The 21,586-nt window shown below is 41.0% G+C and overlaps 1 protein-coding gene across 13 annotated transcripts in view; it reads left to right on the top strand.

The window, feature by feature from the left end:
- Positions 1–21,586, top strand: part of LOC148878776 (uncharacterized) — a 58,951-nt gene that overhangs the window by 5,351 nt on the left and 32,014 nt on the right. For all 13 annotated transcript variants that reach the window (XR_016103862.1, XR_016103864.1, XR_016103868.1 and 10 more), the window contains one exon: positions 4,364–4,538. Coding sequence is in view for 8 of the 13 variants with exons in the window: in XM_088960045.1 (XP_088816171.1) it covers positions 4,364–4,538 (175 nt within the window). In the remaining 5 variants the exon portion in view is untranslated. The remainder of the gene's footprint in view (positions 1–4,363; positions 4,539–21,586) is intronic.

The raw sequence follows: 21,586 nt of genomic DNA, 5'->3' as shown, positions 1-21,586 counted from the left end.
CATGAAGATCACCATTTAGGAAGGCATTCTTCACATCCAGTTGATGAAGTTCCCAAGAGAATTTTGCTGCTAGTGACAGTAGAACCTTGATTGTGTTGAGCTTTGCTACTGGGGCAAAGGTTTCCTTGTAGTCAATTCCTTCATTTTGTGTAAATCCCTTTGCCACAAGTCTGGCCTTGTACCTCTCAATTGACTCATCTTCCCTGTGCTTTATTGTGAATACCCACTTGCACCCAACAGTGCCTTTCCCCTCTGGCAGGTCCACCAATTCCCACGTCCTTGCTTTCATTAAGGCTTTCATCTCCTCATTCGTGGCTTCTTTCCACCTTGGATCAGATGCCGCATCTGAATACCTAGAAGGGACACATATAGAGGAAAGAGCAGACACAAAGGAATGATAGGCAGGGGATAAGTGTGAGTGGGATGCCGAGTGGTACAAGAGCGAACAGGCTTACGGAGAGCAATAGGAAGATCCAAATCTAAATTGAGTGAGTCAGAATTACCTTGGATTGCAGAGACAGATTGATTTGAGTTCAACTAGTTGCAATCATGAGGTTGAGGGGCCTTCTTCCTTCTGTTGTATGTAAGTATCTCTTTCTCTTGTTTATTGGAACCTTCAGAAGCATTAGCTGAATCTGGAGAAGTAACTGGCACAGTGGGAGTTTCACTAGGTTGACCCGGAATGTTACAGCTAATAGTAGTGAAAGGTGATGAAATGGGAACAAAGAAAAAGGGAGAATGAGAATCCTCTTCCAACCCACTACTCTCCCCCTGAAGAGGATTCTGAGAAGACTAGAAATAGGGTTGAGACTCAAAAAAGACTACATCTCTGGTGACATTTTTTCTTGGAGACATGATCATAACACTTATACCCCTTTTGCGTAGGAGAGTACCCCAAAAATATTCCCTTTGTAGCCTTAGGATCCAACTTGGTTTTCTTTGGATCCTTCACATGTATGAAGCATGTACAACCAAAAACCCATGGGGGAAGAGGAAATTCTGGAAGAATGGGACACAAAAAAGAGAAAGGGGTATTCATACCCAGTACCCTAGATGGCATCCGATTTATCAGGTATGATGCAGTGAGAACAACTTGAGACCAATATTGCTTGGGCACATTGTACTGGAAAAGAAAACCCATGGGGGAAGAGGAAATTCTGGAAGAATGGGACACAAAAAAGAGAAAGGGGTATTCATACCCAGTACCCTAGATGGCATCCGATTTATCAGGTATGATGCAGTGAGAACAACTTGAGACCAATATTGCTTGGGCACATTGTACTGGAAAAGAAAACCCATGGGGGAAGAGGAAATTCTGGAAGAATGGGACACAAAAAAGAGAAAGGGGTATTCATACCCAGTACCCTAGATGGCATCCGATTTATCAGGTATGATGCAGTGAGAACAACTTGAGACCAATATTGCTTGGGCACATTGTACTGAAAAAGAAGGGCTCGAGCTGTCTCCAATAGGTGCCTGTTCTTGCGCTCAACAACCCCATTTTGCTGAGGGGTGTAAGCACATGATGATTGATTTAACATGCCTGCATCTTCCATGAATGAGTTCAGGGATCTTTCAAAGTATTCAGCTGCATTGTCTGAACGGAATTGTTTGATCTTTTTATCAAATTGTGTTTCAACCATCTTACAAAACATCATAGTTATCCGGGGAACTTCATCACGTCCTTTCAACAGATAAATCCAAGTGCACCGAGAATAATGGTCAATAAAATTGATAAAGCAACGGAAGCCATCAATGGAAACAATGGGTGAAAGACCCCAAACATCAGAATGAACCAAATCAAAAAGGGCTTGAATTTCATTACTAGAAATTGGATACATTGATCTACATTGTTTTGACATTTGACACACAGCACAAATTAAACTCTGACTCGGAATGCCCTTACATAATTCGGGAAACAACATTGCTAAAGAAGAAAATGACAAATGACCTAGCCTAGCATGCCACAAGTGCAGCCTAGCTATTGACTCCACACTTTCCGGACTAGTAGTAGAATCTTGCAAGGCTGAGCTGACATCTTCATCAAAATGGTGGAGGCCCCCATACTCATGACCACTCATATTCGTTCTCCTCGTCAATCTGTCCTGGAAGACACAATGAGAAGGAATGAAAGTTGTACTGCAGTTCAAATTTTTTTGTAAGCTTTGAAACAGACAACAGATTTGAGGTAAGACTAGGAACATGTAGGACTGATTTAAGAGAGAGATCCTTGCTTAGGTCAACCACCCCCTTTCCAGAGATGGTGGAGAGGGACCCATCAGCTACTCTCATCTTATCCTGGCCAGACAACAAATGATATGTAGAAAATAAGGATGACATATGTGTCATATGGTCAGTGGCTCCGGAATCAATCACCCAAGTGGTAGAGTTAATGGAACTAGTTGCACTAAATGCAAAGGCTGTACCTGATTTGGCAAGAGAGGTGGAAGCTAAAGAATTGTTCTTCAGACGGGCTAATGCCCGGCTGAGAACCTCTACCTCACTCTGTGAAGCCCGAAGTACTTGGTCCAGAGGTGTCGGTAGCCTGCCTTGCGGTGGAAGAGGACACTGTCTGAGTACTCTGTGAGTTGTCACTATTGTTGTTGGTGGCAAGATTCCCACTTGCTGTGTGGCCCTTATGTTGCCTTTTGTCCTTTCTCAGAGCAGCTGGCTTCAGATGAGGGTACAAGATCCAACATTTCTCCTTTGTGTGTTTCTCACCACCACAATGGGTACACTTGAGGGACTTCTTGTCTGAAAATCTATTCCCCTTAGTGGAAACTAAGGCTGAATGTTCTCTAGGTAATTCTGTTGACTGTGTCTGGGAGTCAACTTGCATCTCCTTTCTCCTTACTTCTTCATTCCTCACCAGGTAGTAGACATGGTGAAGCTCAGGTAATTCATCTCTCCCTAGAATGTTAGAGGGGCAACCGTAAAAGTAGGGTTAACCACTCTCACGGTTTTGAGAGTGGATGGCCTTTTGTATGAGTGTGGGAGAAACTAATTCTAAGCGGAGTTAACCGATTAACTCTTTTAAAGAGTGGGTTTTCTCTTAATGGGAAGAGCCCATTTACTTTAGTTTTAGGATGCCACGTGTCTGAATAGGGGAAGCTTCAGCCTGATGACCTTCATATATATATATATATATATAATAGATTCCCAACCACAGGGGTTAGGATTATAACCTTCGTCACCACACCTCCATAGTCAATTTCTTATTATTTCTTTTCTTCAGTGTGTTCAGGGATCCTCTGGTTTACAGGCAAAATTCCATTCCTCTAGATGAAATTTTTTCTTATGCTCTCTACCATTTGATAAAGATTCCCCATCTAGGAATTCCATCCTGTTTGCTATAGTTACAGGCATGAAAAGGTTAAGTAATAACTGGCAAGTTTGCTAATGTGCTTTGTATCTACTATCTAGCAATGGAAATAAAAAAAGCCAAAAATTGTAAATGTTCTATAAAATATTTAAATCTGAGAATTTCTTGCTTCTCATTCAGTTGAGTGTAAATGCTATACTAGCTGGTAAGTGGTTGGACCTATCATTCAATTAGGATACAACTTGGACCGGGTTAATTTGGACTGAGGCCAACTCCAGCCTAACCTGAGGTCTTGGACCCTCAACCCTAGCTCTAATCCAACCTAATCTTCAATCCAAAGTGATCAATTCTTAGTTTCCAACCCAACCCAATCTTTTCTGTTTCTCCAACCCTAACTTAACCCAACCAACCTGACTTTGCATTTAACAAGTTTAACAAGTTAAAGCAAAACTGCATTTAATTTGTCCAACCAATTAAATCAAAGCACAACTGTTTTGAATTTATAATACCAAATTAGTGACACGATTTTAAATATTGTGATCATGGATTTTCATATCTCCAAATCACATGGTTAAGTTGATTTTGATTTCAATCAAAAGTCTCAGTAGTGTTATATAGAAGCATCAGTTGGTTGATTTCGCTTCTAATAAATGTAGGACTTCCCCACCTCTTGTGCACCTGTCATATGTGCACTTTTTAGTTTCCAAAACTTATTCTGAGCAGACACAATATATGTGCACTTTCTATTAAACTAAAAATAACCAAAATATCACATGTGCACTTTTGATCATATTAATGGTATCCAATATCCAAATATTATTATTTCATGTCATGAAAGTTTTTTTCCTTACATGCAGAAAAAAAACCATTTTTTAGAAAGTACACATATGAGAGGTTTTGTTTTTAGTTCATTTTATTAATAAGTCTTTTTTAGTTCATTTTATTAATGTCTTTTTTAGTTCATTTTATTAATAGTATTTAATATTTTGGTTATTTTGAGAAACAAAGGTCCCTAACCACTATAATATTATTTTCAATTAGACGCAATATATTGGAGAAGACGTTAGCTGATGCTGATGTTTCTGAGGAAGAGCAAAATAACATACTGAAACACTTGGAGAAGAAGGAAACAGAATACATGCGCCTTCAGCGGCATAAGATGGGTGCTGATGATTTTGAATTGTTAACAATGATAGGAAAAGGTGCATTTGGGGAGGTAGGCCTCTGTTGCAATGCGTATGGTGATCTCATTAGCAAAGCTGTTAAGTTGCCTGCACTGTATTGTATGTTTTTGCCAGACATTAGTTATTCTGCAGCTGTTGATTTGTTTTCTTAAGTGCAGAACTACAGATACTTATTATTGACTTACACCTTCAGAAGTGTTCCTTTGGTTCGTCTTAACAATTCTTCTAGCTCCTAAAACCATAAGCAACTGTGGACATGATATGTGCCGCCTCTGTCTCTCTCATGGTCTCTATATGTGTCCTGGACTTGGGGGAGGGTGTGGGGAAGACAATAATTGGTGGCATTACCTAGATGGAGTTCCAAGGCCACTGAGCCACTCATGTCACTAACATATATTTGCAACCTATGACATGGTTCCACAGCTGTATATCCCCAAAATGCCATAATCTGCAATATATGATGTTTTGCATAACTGTTGAAAGTAACATGATTTATAGGCATATGGAAGCACTGTTTATTCATGTATATGTACAAGTCCAAATAAAATAGCACTGTAAAAAAAGGCCTGGTTTTACCTTATAATTTGTCATTATTTGTATGTAAACTTATATATGAATATATCATTGTCAAGATATAACGTTGTATGCAATTGTTAGTGTAGGGGCATTTTTGTCTTTATGCTTATGCTGAGGTTGCTGATCTGTAATATTATATTAGAACTAGTGTCCCTCACTTAAATAAGGGCTCATGTGTCTTTTCCATTATATTAATAATATAAAAACATGTCTGGCCGAATGGAAGAGTAACTTTTTCCCTAATTCGAACCATACTTTTCTTCTCTCCTTTTCTCCTCCTTTCTTTCTCTCTTTCCTCCTTCTTTCTTCCTCTTTCTTCTTAGCTGTTATCAGACTAACAGAACTCAAAGGCAGGCCGAATCATAACATGGTATCAGAGCTCAACTAAGCAACTCGGATCTGCCCAGATTTCTGTTCTCTACACACTCAATCTAGGGTTTTCCCTTGATCTCTTTGCCATTGATTGGAGATAAGGGAAAGGGCTGAAAAGGAGTGGTCGCCCTCTTCCCTTGGAGGTTTCTATGCCTCCAGTTGTGTCTTGTGTGGTCGGTTGCTGTGGTTTCTAAGAAGCCCTCCCCTAATCGATGAAGACAAGAGGGCTGATTCGTGTGGTGCAGTGGGTGTCTTGTGTGGACTGATTTTCTTCTCGTGTGGTTTGTCTTTCAAGTGATGAGGTAAGAGATTTCTATGCATATTTTCTGTTATGAATCAAATAGGAAGTATGTTTTAGATCGTATGATGGGATTTCAGATTGTAGTGTGCTAGGGTTTATGCTGTTTTTTGTGTGATTCGAAGGAGTGGTGCTCATATAGTGGTGAGATTTCAGGTAGTCGTAGGGTAGGGTTTGTGGTGTAAAGAGTGCAACCTTCAGTAATAACAAGTGCTGAAACCAGTGTGATCAGTGTGATCAAGCAGTGTGCAGTGTGCCGAATTCAGTGATAACATAATTCAACAAAACAGTGATAGCAAATCTAATGTGATGATACGTACTGACTACTTGAATGTTCAAATGACCTCCATTAAACTGAATGGAGAGAATTATGTACCTTGGGCTAAATCTGTAGAAGTTTTTCTAAAGGCAAAGAAGAAGATGAAACACATAAGGGAGGAGAAACCCTCCACTGGTTCTCATGAGTATGAAGACTGGGAACAAGAGGATGCACAGATTATTACGTGGTTATGAAATAGTATGGAACCCAAGATTAGTGTAAATTTTATGTTTCTTGACATTGCCAAAGATGTGTGGGGTCATGCTAAGAAGTTGTATTCTGGTCAAGACAATACAACCGGAAGAACAACTTGATGTGACTCGGTTTTTGGTGGGGCTGAAATCTGAGTATGAATCAGTACGGGCTCAGATACTAGGAGGGTCAGCTCTCCCTTCTTTAGAAGAGGTGTTTGCTTGACTTCGGAGGACTTCTATTGGATCTACTGAGAACTCTAATGTCTCAGATAGATCAGCCTTTGCAGTGTCAAGGGGCCGTGGTGTTAGAGGTGTAGCTCGAGGAGCTCAGTCTGGCTGTGGTGGTAGCAGTGGTCCAGTATATGGCCAGAGTAGTGGTGGTGGACCTACATATAACCGTGGTGGTGGTCGTACTGGAGGTAGAGATTCAGGGGGAGCTCGTGGTAGAGGACGTGGCTCAGGTCCGAGGAGGTGTACTCATTGTGGTATGGATGGACATACCATTAATTATTGTTATGACTTGCATGGTCCACCCTCAACCTGGGCCAATCATGCCATGACTAGTGACACCCAGTTCCAGTTTTAGACAGGAGAATCGTTTAGCTGATCAAATACCCCTACACTAACAGCAATGAACCCAAAAAATATGCAATAAGAGTTAAGTCCACAATATATAGTTTTCCATACAACATGAGACCAAAAATGTATTTAAAGAAAAAGTTACATAACAAAACAGGGTGCATAATAGAAGAGAATTGTACTGGGGATTAAGTCCCCAAGGGTAAAGAATTAGTTGTACGTTTCTTATACATAGGATGTAGGATAACTAGCTGACGCTAGATGTTGTACTTGGGAAGTTTAAGTCTTGAGGCTGTACATAATCTTATTTTTATCTTTAGTGAATACATTTGACAATTACAAATCAAAAGAAAAGTTGCACCACAAATAATAAAGGTTAAGGGAAAAATGTGTTTTTGCCAAATTTGAGCACTCTAAAAATAAAAAGAAGTTATAAAAAGCATAGAAAAGGAAATAAGCTCAATCAAAGGCAGCCAAACAAAAAATTGATAGACATAAATTACTAAAATACTAGCAAACAAATAAACTTGAATTTAAAGGACAAAATATTTTGTAATTATAACAAAAAAAATTATATATACACAAAAACCAGCTTGGCAAGATGTACTATCATTTGTTTATATACTCTATCTGTGCTACTTATTTTCTGGATGCTTTATGTTAGGCTGCAGGTTTGCTAATCAAGTTGTTTAAGGAAGCCCCCTAAAGGAGCCAGGAATCTTTAACATGGCTAATGAGTTTGGAACCCAAAATGACTCTCCATATTCCTATCCTCTACCTACCGTACACTCATTTAATGATTTTCAGCAAAAAGAATATGTTCAAAGAAAGCCCATGTTATGCTTGTCAGTTCGGATGGATGTTGTTAGTCTGGAAGTTGAGGAGAGGCAAGGTGTGGGCAAGATAACAGAGTTACAGTAAGCAGGTAAGAGTTGAAAGAGAGAGAAGCTTTCTTGTGTACATGTATCATCAGGTGGATGGAAGGTGCAGGAGTTGAGATCATTTCATGGGTTTTGGTAGGCTGGTTGTGTTGAAATCAAACCAGAAGTGAGAAAGCTTGGCAGGGGTCTTTTTTTATTAATTTCGTAGTCTAAATATGAAGTGTTGGAAGTCTTGGATCAGGGTTGTAACACCTTCAATGGACGGAAAGTTCACCTTTCTAGATAGGAGTTTTTTATGGCAATAGTAAAGATTCCTACTAGTTTTTGGTCTCACATTCAATACATGGCTTAACCCACATTCAGAGAAATCAGGAATGCTTTAGGTGGCTTCATTAAATGAAAGTCTGTGGATGCTACATGCCTTCTTATTTGGGGCCATTCTCTGTTGAGATTCCTAAGATCATGGATCTGGTAGTTTCTGGAGAGATCCACATTCTTAGGATTGTGGTGGAGGGCTAATGTTGGAGTTCTTTGTGGAGGAGTGGTGGATTTAGTGGTTTGGAAAAGGGTTGTTTCATTTTCTGTGGAGGTAGAACTGAACCTCATCAGTTGATATGCCCATCAGCAGAACTAGATGGATGATTCAATTGGTGGAACTTTTCCAGCACAAACTCAGCCATCGGAAGGGACACAGCGAGAAAGGGGTTGGAGGTCTGGTTATCTTTTTCACTGGTGAGCTGGGGGATGTCAGAGGAGAAGGAGAACTGACTCAAACAATTGAGCTGAGTAGGTAGGGTTGGAAGCTTTATTGGAATGACTGCCAACACTTTTTTTTGAAGGTCATTCTTCTAAAGGTGGCTGCCCCTTTAAATGAGATGTCAGATCAAGTCGGGGAGATTCTCAGATTTAAATTTGAATTCAAAAGAAAGTTCAGTAGTAAATTTAACCAGATAAATGAAACAGTCCATCAAGGCAGGCATGAGGATGGGCAGTTCTCAACTAGACCATTGATATGAGAGTGGGTGGGCTGGGCCAGAACATGGGCCTAGGATGGGACAGTAAATTTAAACCAAGTATATGAGAAAATCCGTCAAGTGGGGCCTAAGGATGGGCAATTCTCAATCAGACCATTGATGTGAAAGTCTGTGGGTTGGGCCAGAACATGGGTCTAGGCCTGAGACTCCTATTCCAGTATCCACAATATGGTATTCATTAAGGGTTCTAGTTGACCAACGGACGAGGGAGATCAAATTTGGAGCTCCAAGCAAAGGCAAAGTAATGGAGCTTCCAAAGAGGAGCAGATGATTGATCCTTTGCATATAAGAAGGTATCGAACTTATTACTTGTTGAAGAAGAGTTATAAAAAGAGGAGAGTTCAGGAGACAACAATGATGAGGTTAACTGAGATTATCAAGAGAAGTCATATGAGGAAGAAAAATAGTTATAAAAAGGTCAGTAGCTCTTTCTAGGTGGAAAAATTTTTGCAGGAAAAAGTTTATTAGGATGGAGGTGGAAGATAGGGGGAATTTAAGGTATGGCACAGAGCTAGATGGAAAGGCCTCAGATGCTAGTAGCATACTAGCATAGTTAGTGACTTAGAAGCAGTGAGCTGGAAGAATTGAGAACTCTAAGGGGGAAGGGGTGAGAAAAAGATGGGCAATGTCTTGATTGGGGCATATTCGAATATTGGCTTTGGCAGCTAGGGGGTCTGGTAGAAGTGTAAGAGATAGGGAGAGGTGGAAGGGATATGAGTCAGAAGGCATGAAGGGAGATGGGTTTTATAGGTGTTTTTGGCTTTGGTTGGAAAGTAGGTGATTATTTATTTATTTATTTTTTTTGGGTTAAGCTTGCAATTGATGAATTCTTAGTTTGATCTTGGTTGGTTGTATATATCTGAAGAATGTTGATTTCCTTTTCTGGAGCAGGGGATATTATATGTATGTTTGTATAGTTATGACAGGCCCTCTTTTGCTTGAGATGCAATGCTCCTCTGTTGTTTTTTTGTTTCAATTTCACTTTTTTTTTATCAAAAAATGGCTAACAATATTTGGAAAAATCACCAATAATAGGTGGGATATAGGGCTGATACGGACTATAGAATTGAACAAGTGATCAATCCAGAGGGTCCCCTACTAAGTGAATGGCTCAGATGGGTCATATCATACCTCCATCTGATAGAAATTGTGTTGATCATATAAGAAAGATCCCTACCTAATCATATTAGGAATATACGAACTGTATCCATCTGTATGTGCAAGATGGAATGAAATACTCAAAAATGAAAAAAACTGTCTGGCCTATCAGGTCTAATTGTTGGGATGTTCAAACAATTCAATGGTTGAAAGAATAGAAAGTTCTATGCCTCAACCATGGTGATGGGCTCTATCATGCCTCTTTTTGTTTCTTTCTTTTTCTTCAAGGTTTTCATGGAAATTAAAGAGGATAAAAAGGAAAATAAAAGTTGAAAACATGTGGTTTGAGGATCACTCATTTAAAACCAGACTGAAGGAATGGTGGCAAGAACTCAAACCCTTGGTGAGTATGAAATTGTTATGCATGGAAATTAAAGAGGATAAAAAGGAAAATAAAAGAGTGGAACAAAGAGCATTTCGGGAGGGTGGAGGAAATAAAAGACAATATAGTGAGGAAGATTGAGGAGCTTGACAAGAAAGAGGATATCAGAAGTTTAACAGAAGAAGAGAGAGAGGATCGATGGAAAATCAAGCAAGAATTGGAAGAGACTTTAAGAAAGGAGGAAATTTGTTGGAGACAAAAGTCAAGGTGTCAATGGATTGTTGAAAGAGATGGTAATACAAAGTTTTTTCATGCAATTGCAAATGGAAGGAGAAAGAAAAAATTGATCTTCAGTGTGGATGAGGGGGGTCAGGAAGTAAGAGAGAGCCAGGAGATCATAAGGATCTTTGTGAACTACTTCAGAGAAATCTTCACAAGCTCAAGTGGGGTGGCAATAGAACTACTAGAAATGGAAGGGGATAGGCTCTTAGAAGAACAATCTTTGTCTTTGGAGAGGAACTTCACTTTGGAGGAAATTAAGAGTGCAATCTTCTCAATGGATAGATCAAAAGCCCCCGGACCGGATGGATTTTCAATGGCCTTTTATCAAGAATGTTGGGGTTCGCTGGAAAATGATATCCTGGAAGCGTTCAATGAATTCTTTCTCAAAGAAGAGGTGCCTCGAGGGGTGAATGCCACTTTTATAAGTTTAATCCCGAAGAGGAGGGAGGCCAAAACCCCTAAAGACTATAGGCCAATTAGTCTTGTTGGGAGTATATATAAAATTATTGCAAAGGTTCTCTCAGAAGGGATCAAGAAAGTGCTTGCATCGATCATCTCACCTTTCCAAGGTGCTTTTGTGGAAGGTAGGAAAATTGTGGATCAAATTCTAGTAGCCAATGAGTGTGTTGCAGAAAAAAGAAAGGGTAGAGGAAAAGGGTTGGCGTGTAAGGTGGACCTAGAGAAAGCTTATGACATGTTTAATTGGGAAGTGCTACTTCAAATGTTAGAAGGGTTGGGCTTTGGAACTAAGTGGAGATCTTGGATCAGAGGATGTCTGAATTCTGCCCATTACTCAATTCTTATTAATGGAGTAGCGAGGGATTTCTTTCCAGTGGAGAGAGGAATTAGGCAAGGAGACCCCTTATCTCCCTTTCTCTTTACTATAGTGGCTGAGGTGTTAAGTAGAATGTTGGCAAAAGCCAACTCCCAAGGGTTGTTCAAGGGGTGGAGGATAGGTAGAAATCAAGAGGTTGTTACCCATCTCCAATTTGCAGATGACAATCTTCTTTTGTGAGGATGGTGACGAGGAAGGTGTGGTGAATCTAAAGAGGCTATTGGATAACTTTGTGGGGATAATAGGTTTAAGAATTAATTGGACCAAAACAGGCATCATAGGGATCAATTTGGAGGAAGGGGAACTTAATAGATTTGCAGAGATTTTGGGGTGTGAGATTAGAAGTTGGCTAACTAGCTATTTGGGGTTCCCTTTAGGTGGTAATCCTAGGTCCAAAGACTTTTGGAAGCCAGTCATTGAAAGATTTGCCAGGAAGCTAGCTCTTTGGAGGAGGAATTACATCTCTCTTGGTGGAAGGATAACACTGATCAGAGCCACATTGGCAAACCTCCCTGTTTACTTCCTCTCAACCTTTAGAATGCTCTATAGAGTGGCAAGGAGGTTAGAAAAATACATGAGAGATTTCCTTTGGGATCCAGGAGAGGAGAAGAAGGATCACCTGATTAATTGGGATCAAGTTAGAAAGCCCAAGGGTAAAGGGGGTTTGGGAATAGGAAATATTTCACTTAGGAACTCAGCTCTGCTAGGAAATTGGTTGTGGAGGTTCCCTTTTGAGAGAGATAGACTGTGGCACAAAGTCATTGCAAGTATCCATGGTTTGGATGGGATTGGTTGGGATGCAAAAGTCGCCCCTCATGTATCCTCTTGTTCTCCTTGGAAAGAGCTATCCATGAAATTTATCCATCTTTCCTTAATTCCATTCGGTTTGATGTGGGCCAAGGCAATAAAGTTCGTTTCTGGGAAGATATTTGGGTGGGAGATAGTCCATTCAAAGACCTTTTTCCTGACCTATACTCTTTGTCAAACTTAAAAGGGAAAACAATAAGTCTTTTGGGTAATCCTGGCCCAAGTGGGATCAACTGGAATCTGGGTTTCAGAAGGGGCCTGAGGGAAAATGAATGTGCATCTTTAATTCACTTGCTGGATATTCTAGGACCAGCTCTTTTGGACCCGTCCTTGGAAGATTCCAGAATTTGGAAAGGCTCCACAGATGGCCTCTTCTCTTGTTCCTCTTTCTTTAATGTCCTTGCCTCATCTAGCAACTTGGCTGTGGACTTCCTTGTAAAAGAAATTTGGAGTAAGCCTATCCTCCCAAAAATTCAAGCCTTTTGTTGGGAAATTTTCCTTGGTAAGGTTAATATGTGTGATATGCTGCAGAAAAAAAGGCCTTTTGCTTGCCTTTCTCCTCACATGTGCTCCCTTTGTAAGGAAAGTGGTGAGACCTTGACACACCTTTTTTTATCTTGTTCTTTTGTGCATCATGTTTGGGTTTCTTTTTGTCTTCTCTTTGGTTGTAGGTGGGTTTCCTCTCAAGATGTGGCAGGTCTTTTTAACCGTGACTTTTTGAGGTAATCAAAGAAAAGAGTGGAAAGCTACGAAGGCAGCTATTTGTTGGGTGATATTGGAAGAAAGGAATAACGGAATATTCTTAGAAAAAACTAGAACCATGGAGGAGGTGATTGACACAATTAAAGTTAAAGTAGTCCATTGGGTAAGTTCTTTGCATATATTCCAAGAGTTCTCAGTCACAAACATTATGAGATCCTGGACAGAAGTAGCACAATCTTCAAGAGTGAAAGAGAGAGTAAGGATGGAATGGAAACCTCCAAGTGGTAACATAATTAAATTGAATTTTGATGGAAATTCATTTGGGAATCCGGGATTGTTAGGTATCGGGGGAGTAATCAGAAATTCTGAAGGGAGGATATTAGCATTATTCTTTGGACCTATTGGCATGGGCAACTCTCTAAAAGCTGAGGTAATGGCATTGCTACAAGGATAGAAGATAGCCAAGCAACTAGGAATGAGGCAAATTGAGGTTGAAGGGGATTCCAAGGTGATCACCTCTTGGGCTAATAACAATAGAACTACTCCGTGGACCTTCAAACAAGTGATAAGGGAAGTGGAAAAGGTTGCAAGGGAGATAGAAGCAGAATTCAAATGGGTTAGGAGTGCAAATGGGCTAGCTGATTATATTGCTAAACAAGGGGCTTTGAGGCAACAACTGTTTTGGGCTGCATTGTAAAAGGGACTGAAATATGTATTCGTGTGGGACTTCTTGTTCCATAACACAACGTTGTAAAACTTCTTAAATCTAATTTCAAATAAAAGTTTCCTTTGATGATCAAAAAGAAAATATATTGAAATCTACTTTATAACTTATTTCCTCTTTCTGAAGATATTGACTTGACTATGTTTTGGAAACCAGGAAAAATGGGGGGGGGGTGTCCATCCGGAGTTTTATGTTATAGGTGAATACCACTTAGATAAAAAGGGAAATTCTATAAAACAGTTGTAAGGCCAGCTATGCTATATGGAGCAGTGTGTTGGAAATAAGAATAACCAATATGCCCAAAAAATGAGTGTGTTAGAAATGCTTCTGCTGAGATGAATGGGTGGAAAAACTAGAAAGGATAGGATCATAAGTGAAGTCACTTGAAGTAACCTAGGAGTAGCTAAAATTTGTGATAAAGTGAGAGAAAGTAGACTGAGATGGTTTGATCACGTACATAGAAGACCATCGACATCACCTATAAAAAGAAGTGATCTATTGCAAGTTGAAGGGGGCTAGAAGGGCTAGGGGTAGACCAAAAAAAACATGGGTCGAAGTAATGAGAAATGATTTAAGCACCTATAATTTAACAATGGATGTTGGCATTAAACTGAACGGAATGGTGAAACAGGATTCGTGTAGCTGTCTAGCTTACCCTATACAGTTTGGATAAGGCTTGGATGATGATGATGATCATTAAGCATACATTGGATATTGCACTGAGCAGAATGGAATGACAGAACAGGGTTTTTGTAGCCAACCTCATATAGTTGGGACAAGGCTTAGATGTAGTAGAAGTTCAGGACTGTTATCAGTCTTGAACCCTAATGGATTTCAGGATCGAAGATAAGAAGAAAAGAAAGAAGAGAGAAGAGGAAGAGGGAGGAGAAGCAGTAGAACACAAGGGTTGAAAAGGAGGAGTAGAAGCTTAATGTTATGCCGCCGCCACTTTAATTAATGTTTATAGGTTATGCTCATTACATGGAAAGGACAGATCTGCCCTTAGTCTTTACATAACAAATAGAGCAAAACAAAGACTGAAATAAATAACAACTGAAACAACTAAATGACCAATAGCTAACCCTAGGCAGACTAGAACATCTTCTACCCTACGAACACAGTGGGACCGTAGCTGTGGGGCCCACATCAGTGTTCTCTACACTCCCCCTCAAGTTGGGAATAAATGTTTATCATTCCCAACTTGGATAGATCTGCCTCTAGCTTCTTCCGTGATACAACTTTAGTGAGGATATCTGCCAGTTGCATATTGGAGGTGATGTATGGGAGACACACTTCTTGTGATGAGGCCCTCTCTCGTACAAAGTGTCGATCAACTTCAATATGTTTAGTCTTGTCATGTTGCACTGGGTTGTGTGCTATATTAATAGCCGCTTGATTATCACAATACAGCATCAGAGGCTTCTCATACTCAATACCCAACTCCTCAAGTAGTGATCTCAGCCAAAGAATTTCAGCCACTCCATTAGCCATTGACCTGTACTCAGCTTCAGCACTGGATCAAGAGACAACACTTTGTTTCTTACTCCGCCAAGAAACCAGGTTACCTCCCACAAGAGCACAATATCCAGAGGTAGACCTTTTGTCATCAACACTCCCAACCCAATCGGCATCCGTATAGACTTCCACCTTCATGTGGTCATTGTTCTTGAACAGTATACCTCTACCCGGACATCTCTTAAAGTATGCTAGTATTCTTTCTGCTGCTAGAAGGTGCGTGGTTCTAGGAGAATGCATGTACTGACTGATAACACTAACGGCATAACTGATGTCTGGTCGGGTAAGGCATAGATATAGGAGCTTTCTTACTAACCGCTGGAACATAACTTTGTCTTCAAGCAGCTCCCCACTCTCTGCACTAATCCTGTGGCTCTGTTCAATGGGTGTATCTGCAGGTTTGACACCTAGCTTTCCAGTTTCAGCCAAGAGATCTAACACATTTTTTCTCTGAGAGACAAAGATCCCCTGCTTAGATCTAGCAACCTCAATACCCAAAAAATACCCTAGTGTACCCAGATCTTTCACCTCAAACTCTTGATGAAGGAGCTGTTTGAGGGACTCAATCTCATGGTTGTCATTTCCTGTCACCACAATATCATCAACATAAACTGCAAGTAGTGTCAGTGACGACTCCACCCTCTTGATGAACAGTGTATGATCTGATTGGGCCTGTACATAACCGAACTTCCCAAGGGCTAGTCTGTGTCTGTCGAACCAAGTTCTAGGTGACTGCTTCAAACCATACAATGCCTTATTGAGCGGGCAAACCTTCTTACCTGCCTCTGTATCATAGAATCCAGGAGGCAACTGCATGTAAACCTCTTCCTGCAAGTCCCCATTCAGGAAAGCATTCTTAACATCCATTTGGTACAAAGGCCAAGTGTAGCTTGCTGCAAGAGATAATAGAACCCGAATGATGGTCATCTTGGCTATCGGGGCAAATGTCTCCAAGTAATCTATACCATAAGTCTGAGTGAACCCTTTTGCAACTAGCCGAGCTTTGTACCTCTCAATGGAACCATCCGCATTGTGCTTCACAGTAAATACCCACCTGCATCCAACTGGTTTCTTTCCTTTGGGTAAGTCAACTAGCTCCCAGGTATTATTTTTCAACAGGGCATCCATTTCAACTTGCATTGCACCTCTCCACTCCGGGACTGATATGGCTTCTTGCACTGTTCTCGGAATGGGGACATCAGCAACGGAGGTGAGATAGGACCTGTAGGAGGGAGATAGGCAATCATAGGACAAAAACTGGGAGATGCAGTGGGGTGTAGATGTGGTGCAATGCCGTTTTCCTTTATGGAGGGCAATGGGAAGGTCAAGGTCATCTGCAGAGGGTGAGGTAGCAACAATGGAAGGAGTCTCTGTGGGCCCTGTGACTGTAATATCTGGACTTGGAGCCGCAGAAGAGATTGGAGCTGGCTGGGACTGCTGATGACCGGGATCAACCTGCCTGCATCGCCTATGATAGACTCTCAACTCCCGATCCCTTTGATCACCCTCGCTACTACAGCCCTCATCACCAACTGGAATAGGTAAGGGAACAGCCCCAAAGGTATTAACCCTGTCCTCACTGCACTCCCCCTGAAGAAAAGGACCCAAATCTCCACGCTCACTACTATCCCCCTGAGGAGAGACCCGAGAATAGTAGGGTGTCTCCTCAAAGAAAGTGACATCCATGGATACAAACTTCTTCCCTGAGACAGGATCATAACAACAATAACCCTTTTGAGTTTGTGCATAACCAAGAAAGATGCATTTGGAGGCCTTGGGTTGAAACTTGGAGTGATGGGGACCAAGAAGCTGAACAAAACAGGTACAACCAAATGTCTTGAGGGGAATAGTGAACAACTCCTCATTGGGGTATAGAAGGGAAAAATGAGGTTTCATATCAAGAACCCGAGAATGAATCCGATTAATAAGATATACCGCCGTAAGGATAGCATCACCCCAGAAGCGAATAGGGACATTGGAGGTAAACATAATACTTCTAGCCACCTCCAAGATGTGCCTATTCTTCCTCTCTGCAACCCCATTCTGCTGAGGGGTATGAGGGCACGTGCTCTGGTGGATAACCCCATGATTAAGGAGGTACGATGCCAATGGCTTAGCAAAGTATTCCTTTGCATTATCAGATCTAAGCACTTTTATCCTGACATCAAACTGTGTTAGGATCATTTGGTGGAAGTTTTGGGTCAGGACAGGCACCTCATCTCGTGATCGCATAAGATAAACCCACGAAAACCGAGTGTGGTCATCAACAAATAGCAAAAAATACCTGTACCCCCCCCATAGAAGGAATGTGATATGGCCCCCAAACATTAGTATCACAATATCAAAAGAACTATTACTCCTTTTATTACTTAATGAATAAGAGTTTCTACAATGTTTAGCAAACTCACAACTTTCACACTTTAACTGAGATGACTCAACAGACTCAAACAAAGTAGGAAACGGACTCTTCCAGGACCGAAAAGATAAATGACCCAATCGGTTATGCCACAGCATAACCAGACTCACAACTTGGGAAACAATTAACTTCTTATCCACTGACTCTTCCCGACGAGAACTCTCCCCGAGCAGATAGATCCCATTTGTCTCACAGCCAGTCCCAATCACCTTCTTCGTCTCCATGTCCTGAAAAACACATCGGTCAGGAAAGAAAGTTACTGAGCAGTTCAAATGTTTGGTAATACTACTAACGGAAAGGAGGTTAGTATCCAGTTTAGGAACATGCAAGACAGAGGACAAGGATATAGTATCTGACAGTTTGATGTCACCCTTGCCAGAAATAGGGACAAGAGAGCCATCAACTATAGATACTTTATCCCTACCAGAAGATAAGTGATAAGTAGTAAACAAAGAGGGCAAGCTAGTCATATGGTCGGATGCACCTGAATCTATTACCCAACACGGTTCAATAGTACCTGGAGCGGAGGCATGGTAGGCTGAGGCTCAAGTACCTGAGTGTGCAAAGGCCGATGTAGCCGGAGTTGATGATGACTGCGGTAACTGAGCTGAACTGCCAACTTCCTTCTCCAATTGTATTAGAGCAGCCCGAACTCCAGCTAAGGTCTCTAATGGTGTGCCTCTTGTGCCAGATGAGGATGTTGAATCAGTAGTCGTAGCCACATGAGCATTACCCCTTTTATTTCTCAACTTTGCCGGGACCAAATGTGGATGCAACTTCTAACATGTTTCTTTTGTGTGTTTAGGTTTCTTGCAATGCTCACACACCACATCCCTTTTATCTTCCTTCTTTCTGTCCCTCTCTGAATCACCCTCTGTTTTGGGTTTGATAGCTACCAAGGCAGGTGTAAGCGGATGAGGTTGCATCATGACTTTCCTCCTGGTCTCTTCACTGTGCACTAAGGAGTACGCCTGAGAGAGGGTCACACTATCTCTGGTCAAAATCTGCTGCCTCACAATATCATATTCTGAATTCAGTCCTGCCAGGAACTCAAATACTTTGTTTGTCTCGATGTGCTTTCTATGTATCTGAGCATCTTTGGGACTCTCCCACTCAAGAGTCTCTAAGTGATCAATCTCATGCCACAGGGACTTTAAGGTAGAGAAATAGACCGACACCGGTTTCTCTCCTTGTTTAAGGGCATTCACCTCATATTTCAACTCATATGCTCTGGCAACATTAAGGGGTTGGGAGTAAGTCTCTTTCATCACATTCCATATCTCCTTGGCTGTCTTTGCCCATAAGTAATTTCAACTGATATGGGGTTGCATAGAATTACAGAGCCATGTCATAACCAAGTAGTTTTCTTGGACCCACTTGGTATACATAGGGTCTCCCTTGGAAGGTTTTGCCACATCTCCCAAGAGATACCCTACTTTGCCCCTTCCCCCAATAGCCATCATGGCTGGTTGGGCCCATTCCAAATAGTTTGATCCATCAAACTTTACGGTTGTAATCTGAAAACTGTCTCAGAACCACCACCATAACTACTGTTCCCAAAACTGCCTTCTGCCTGATTCTTAAACTCCATTTCGGTTAAGAACCAGAAGTATAAAAAATTATGGTTACTACAGTCAAAACCAGCACTAGGACTCCCAACAACAGTCACAAAATCAGTATAGAACCAATCTGTACTCACGATAGATGTGCATCATGAAATATGTATAAGACTGATCTGAAATCAATAACCACACACAACAGCAACAGTCCGAACTGTTTTCACCCCTTTAGAAGTGTTCGAAACCCCAAAAGAAAACTGAAAAACAGTTTGAAGAGCAATCTGATAGGCTGAAGCCAATTTGAGGTTTTAATCAGTCCTAAGAGCCGTACACTCTAGACAGTACCGTGCAGATAATGTTTGTATTAGGGTTAATATGAAACCCTAAAACCGATCAATGTTGAGGAGAACTATTAGGGTTTGCCGCAGGGATAAGATCACAAGGTTCGGCCTAATACTAGGGTTTTCCGTAGGGATAAGACAAAACCCTAGAGAAATCCTAGAGAATAGAGGGATAAAACCCTAGAGTAGTTCAGCCACCCTTGCTGGATAGGTCCAACCTATATTTTCTGATGTTACTTCTCTCAGAAAATAAAAGACTTGCAGTAGAATGCAGTTCGCTGCCTACCAAGGTTACCCGAACCCTAGCCTTCTCTGATTCTTCCTGATCACCAACTCGCTACAACTGTGACACTTCTTCAAACAGCTGCTAATCCTCTGGAGATCTCCAAGAACCAGGACTGTTATCAGTCTTGAACCCTAATGGATTTCAGGATCGAAGATAAGAAGAAAAGAAAGAAGAGAAAAGAGGAAGAGGGAGGAGAAGCAGTAGAACACAAGGGTTGAAAAGGAGGAGCAGAAGCTTAATGTTCTGCCACTGCCACTTTAATTAATATTTATAGGTTATGTTCATTACATGGAAAGGACAGATCTGCCCTTAGTCTTTACATGACAAATAGAGCAAAACAAAGACTGAAATAAATAACAACTGAAACAACTAAATGACCAATAGCTAACCCTAGGCAGACTAGAACATCTTCTACCCTACGAACACAGTGGGACCGTAGCTGTGGGGCCCACATCAGTGTTCTCTACAGATGTCATCATTATTAACCATGATTAAGGAGGTTTTATTTATAATTCTTGAAAGATGAAGACTCTCATAGTCCAAGCAGTGGTCAGAGGCTGACAAATACACAGCAGAAAGGTGACTGAATACAAACAATAATTCAGAAATATAACTGTAACTGAACCCCTGGGCCTGAGCCCCTTACCCCTCCCCCTAACAACTCTTAAATTACAACCCCATCCCTTGGAAGAGCCTCTGCAAGCTCATTTTCAGATCTAGGAATCCACCTTAATGAGCTGTTCAACTTAGATGCCAAGCCTTGGTTCTGTAATAAAATGTCTGAGGGGATTTCCTTTTCTTATTGGGCTTGAATAACTGAAGATGATCCCCATGTAGTCTTCAGAAACACGGCCACACATGATCAGCCATGATTCCTAATGGGGAAACAGTCAAAATAAGTTTGATTCCCTGCAAGTCAGGTGCTAGCCAAATTTGAACTGCCTGCAAATCATCCATTTGGTCAGTTGTCTATATTTCTGCTTTTAGAAATGTTACAGAAATAGAACTAGAAAAAATAGGAGGAAGAAGGGAGAAGAGGAAGAAAAAGAGTCGGGGACCAAAAGAATAGGTTGGCGGTGCCAGCAATAGTATTTATAGGAGTGCTCAGTGCTGTTTACAAAATACAGTAAAATGACCAGAATGCCATTGCGGCACATATAGTGAAGTTACAATACTCACCCTCAAATTGGGACATTGATGTCTATCATGCCCAACTTGTCACAAAGATCATTGTTCCACAAGCAATGAAGGCCCTTTGTAAATACATCTGCAAGTTGCTCCTTGGAGCTGACATAAGGTGTACACACTTCTCCACTTTCACCCTTTTCTCTGATAAAATGCTTATCCATGTCTATGTGCTTTGTCTTATCATGGAGTACTGGATTGGCTGCAATATTATGGCAGCCTTGTTGTGACAATAAAGTGACATAGGACCTTCAACACCAGGTCCAGCTCACCCAACATGTTCTTTATCTGTAGAATTTTTGTAACTCCATGAGACATGGCTTTCTACTCAGCCTTTTGCATTGGATCTAGCTGCAACATTCTACTTCTTACTCATCCAAGTGACAAGGTTACCTCCCACAAAGGTGCATTATCCACTAGTGGACTTGAGATTTGTTACCCTTTCTCCTTCAAGGATAAATTGGGACTTCGGGTTTAGAAGGGGCTTGAGGGACAATGAGTATGGGGCACTTATCCAACTGTTGGACAAACTTCAATTAAAATTTCTGGATTAGTTAGTAGAGGACATGAGAGTGTGATCTTGTACTCTTAATGGGAATTTTATTTGTACTTCCTTTATTAATGCCCTCTTGTAGTCCAATACACTGGGAGAGAATTTTGCTATGAAATAGATTTGGAGCAAGCCTATGCCACCT

Source organism: Nelumbo lutea, chromosome 1, assembly GCF_056320005.1.
Source record: "Nelumbo lutea isolate HS-2025 chromosome 1, American lotus-T2T, whole genome shotgun sequence".
Lineage (NCBI taxonomy): Eukaryota > Viridiplantae > Streptophyta > Magnoliopsida > Proteales > Nelumbonaceae > Nelumbo > Nelumbo lutea.
Note: the sequence above shows the minus strand (reverse complement) of the source record. Positions and strands in the feature narration are given on the sequence as shown.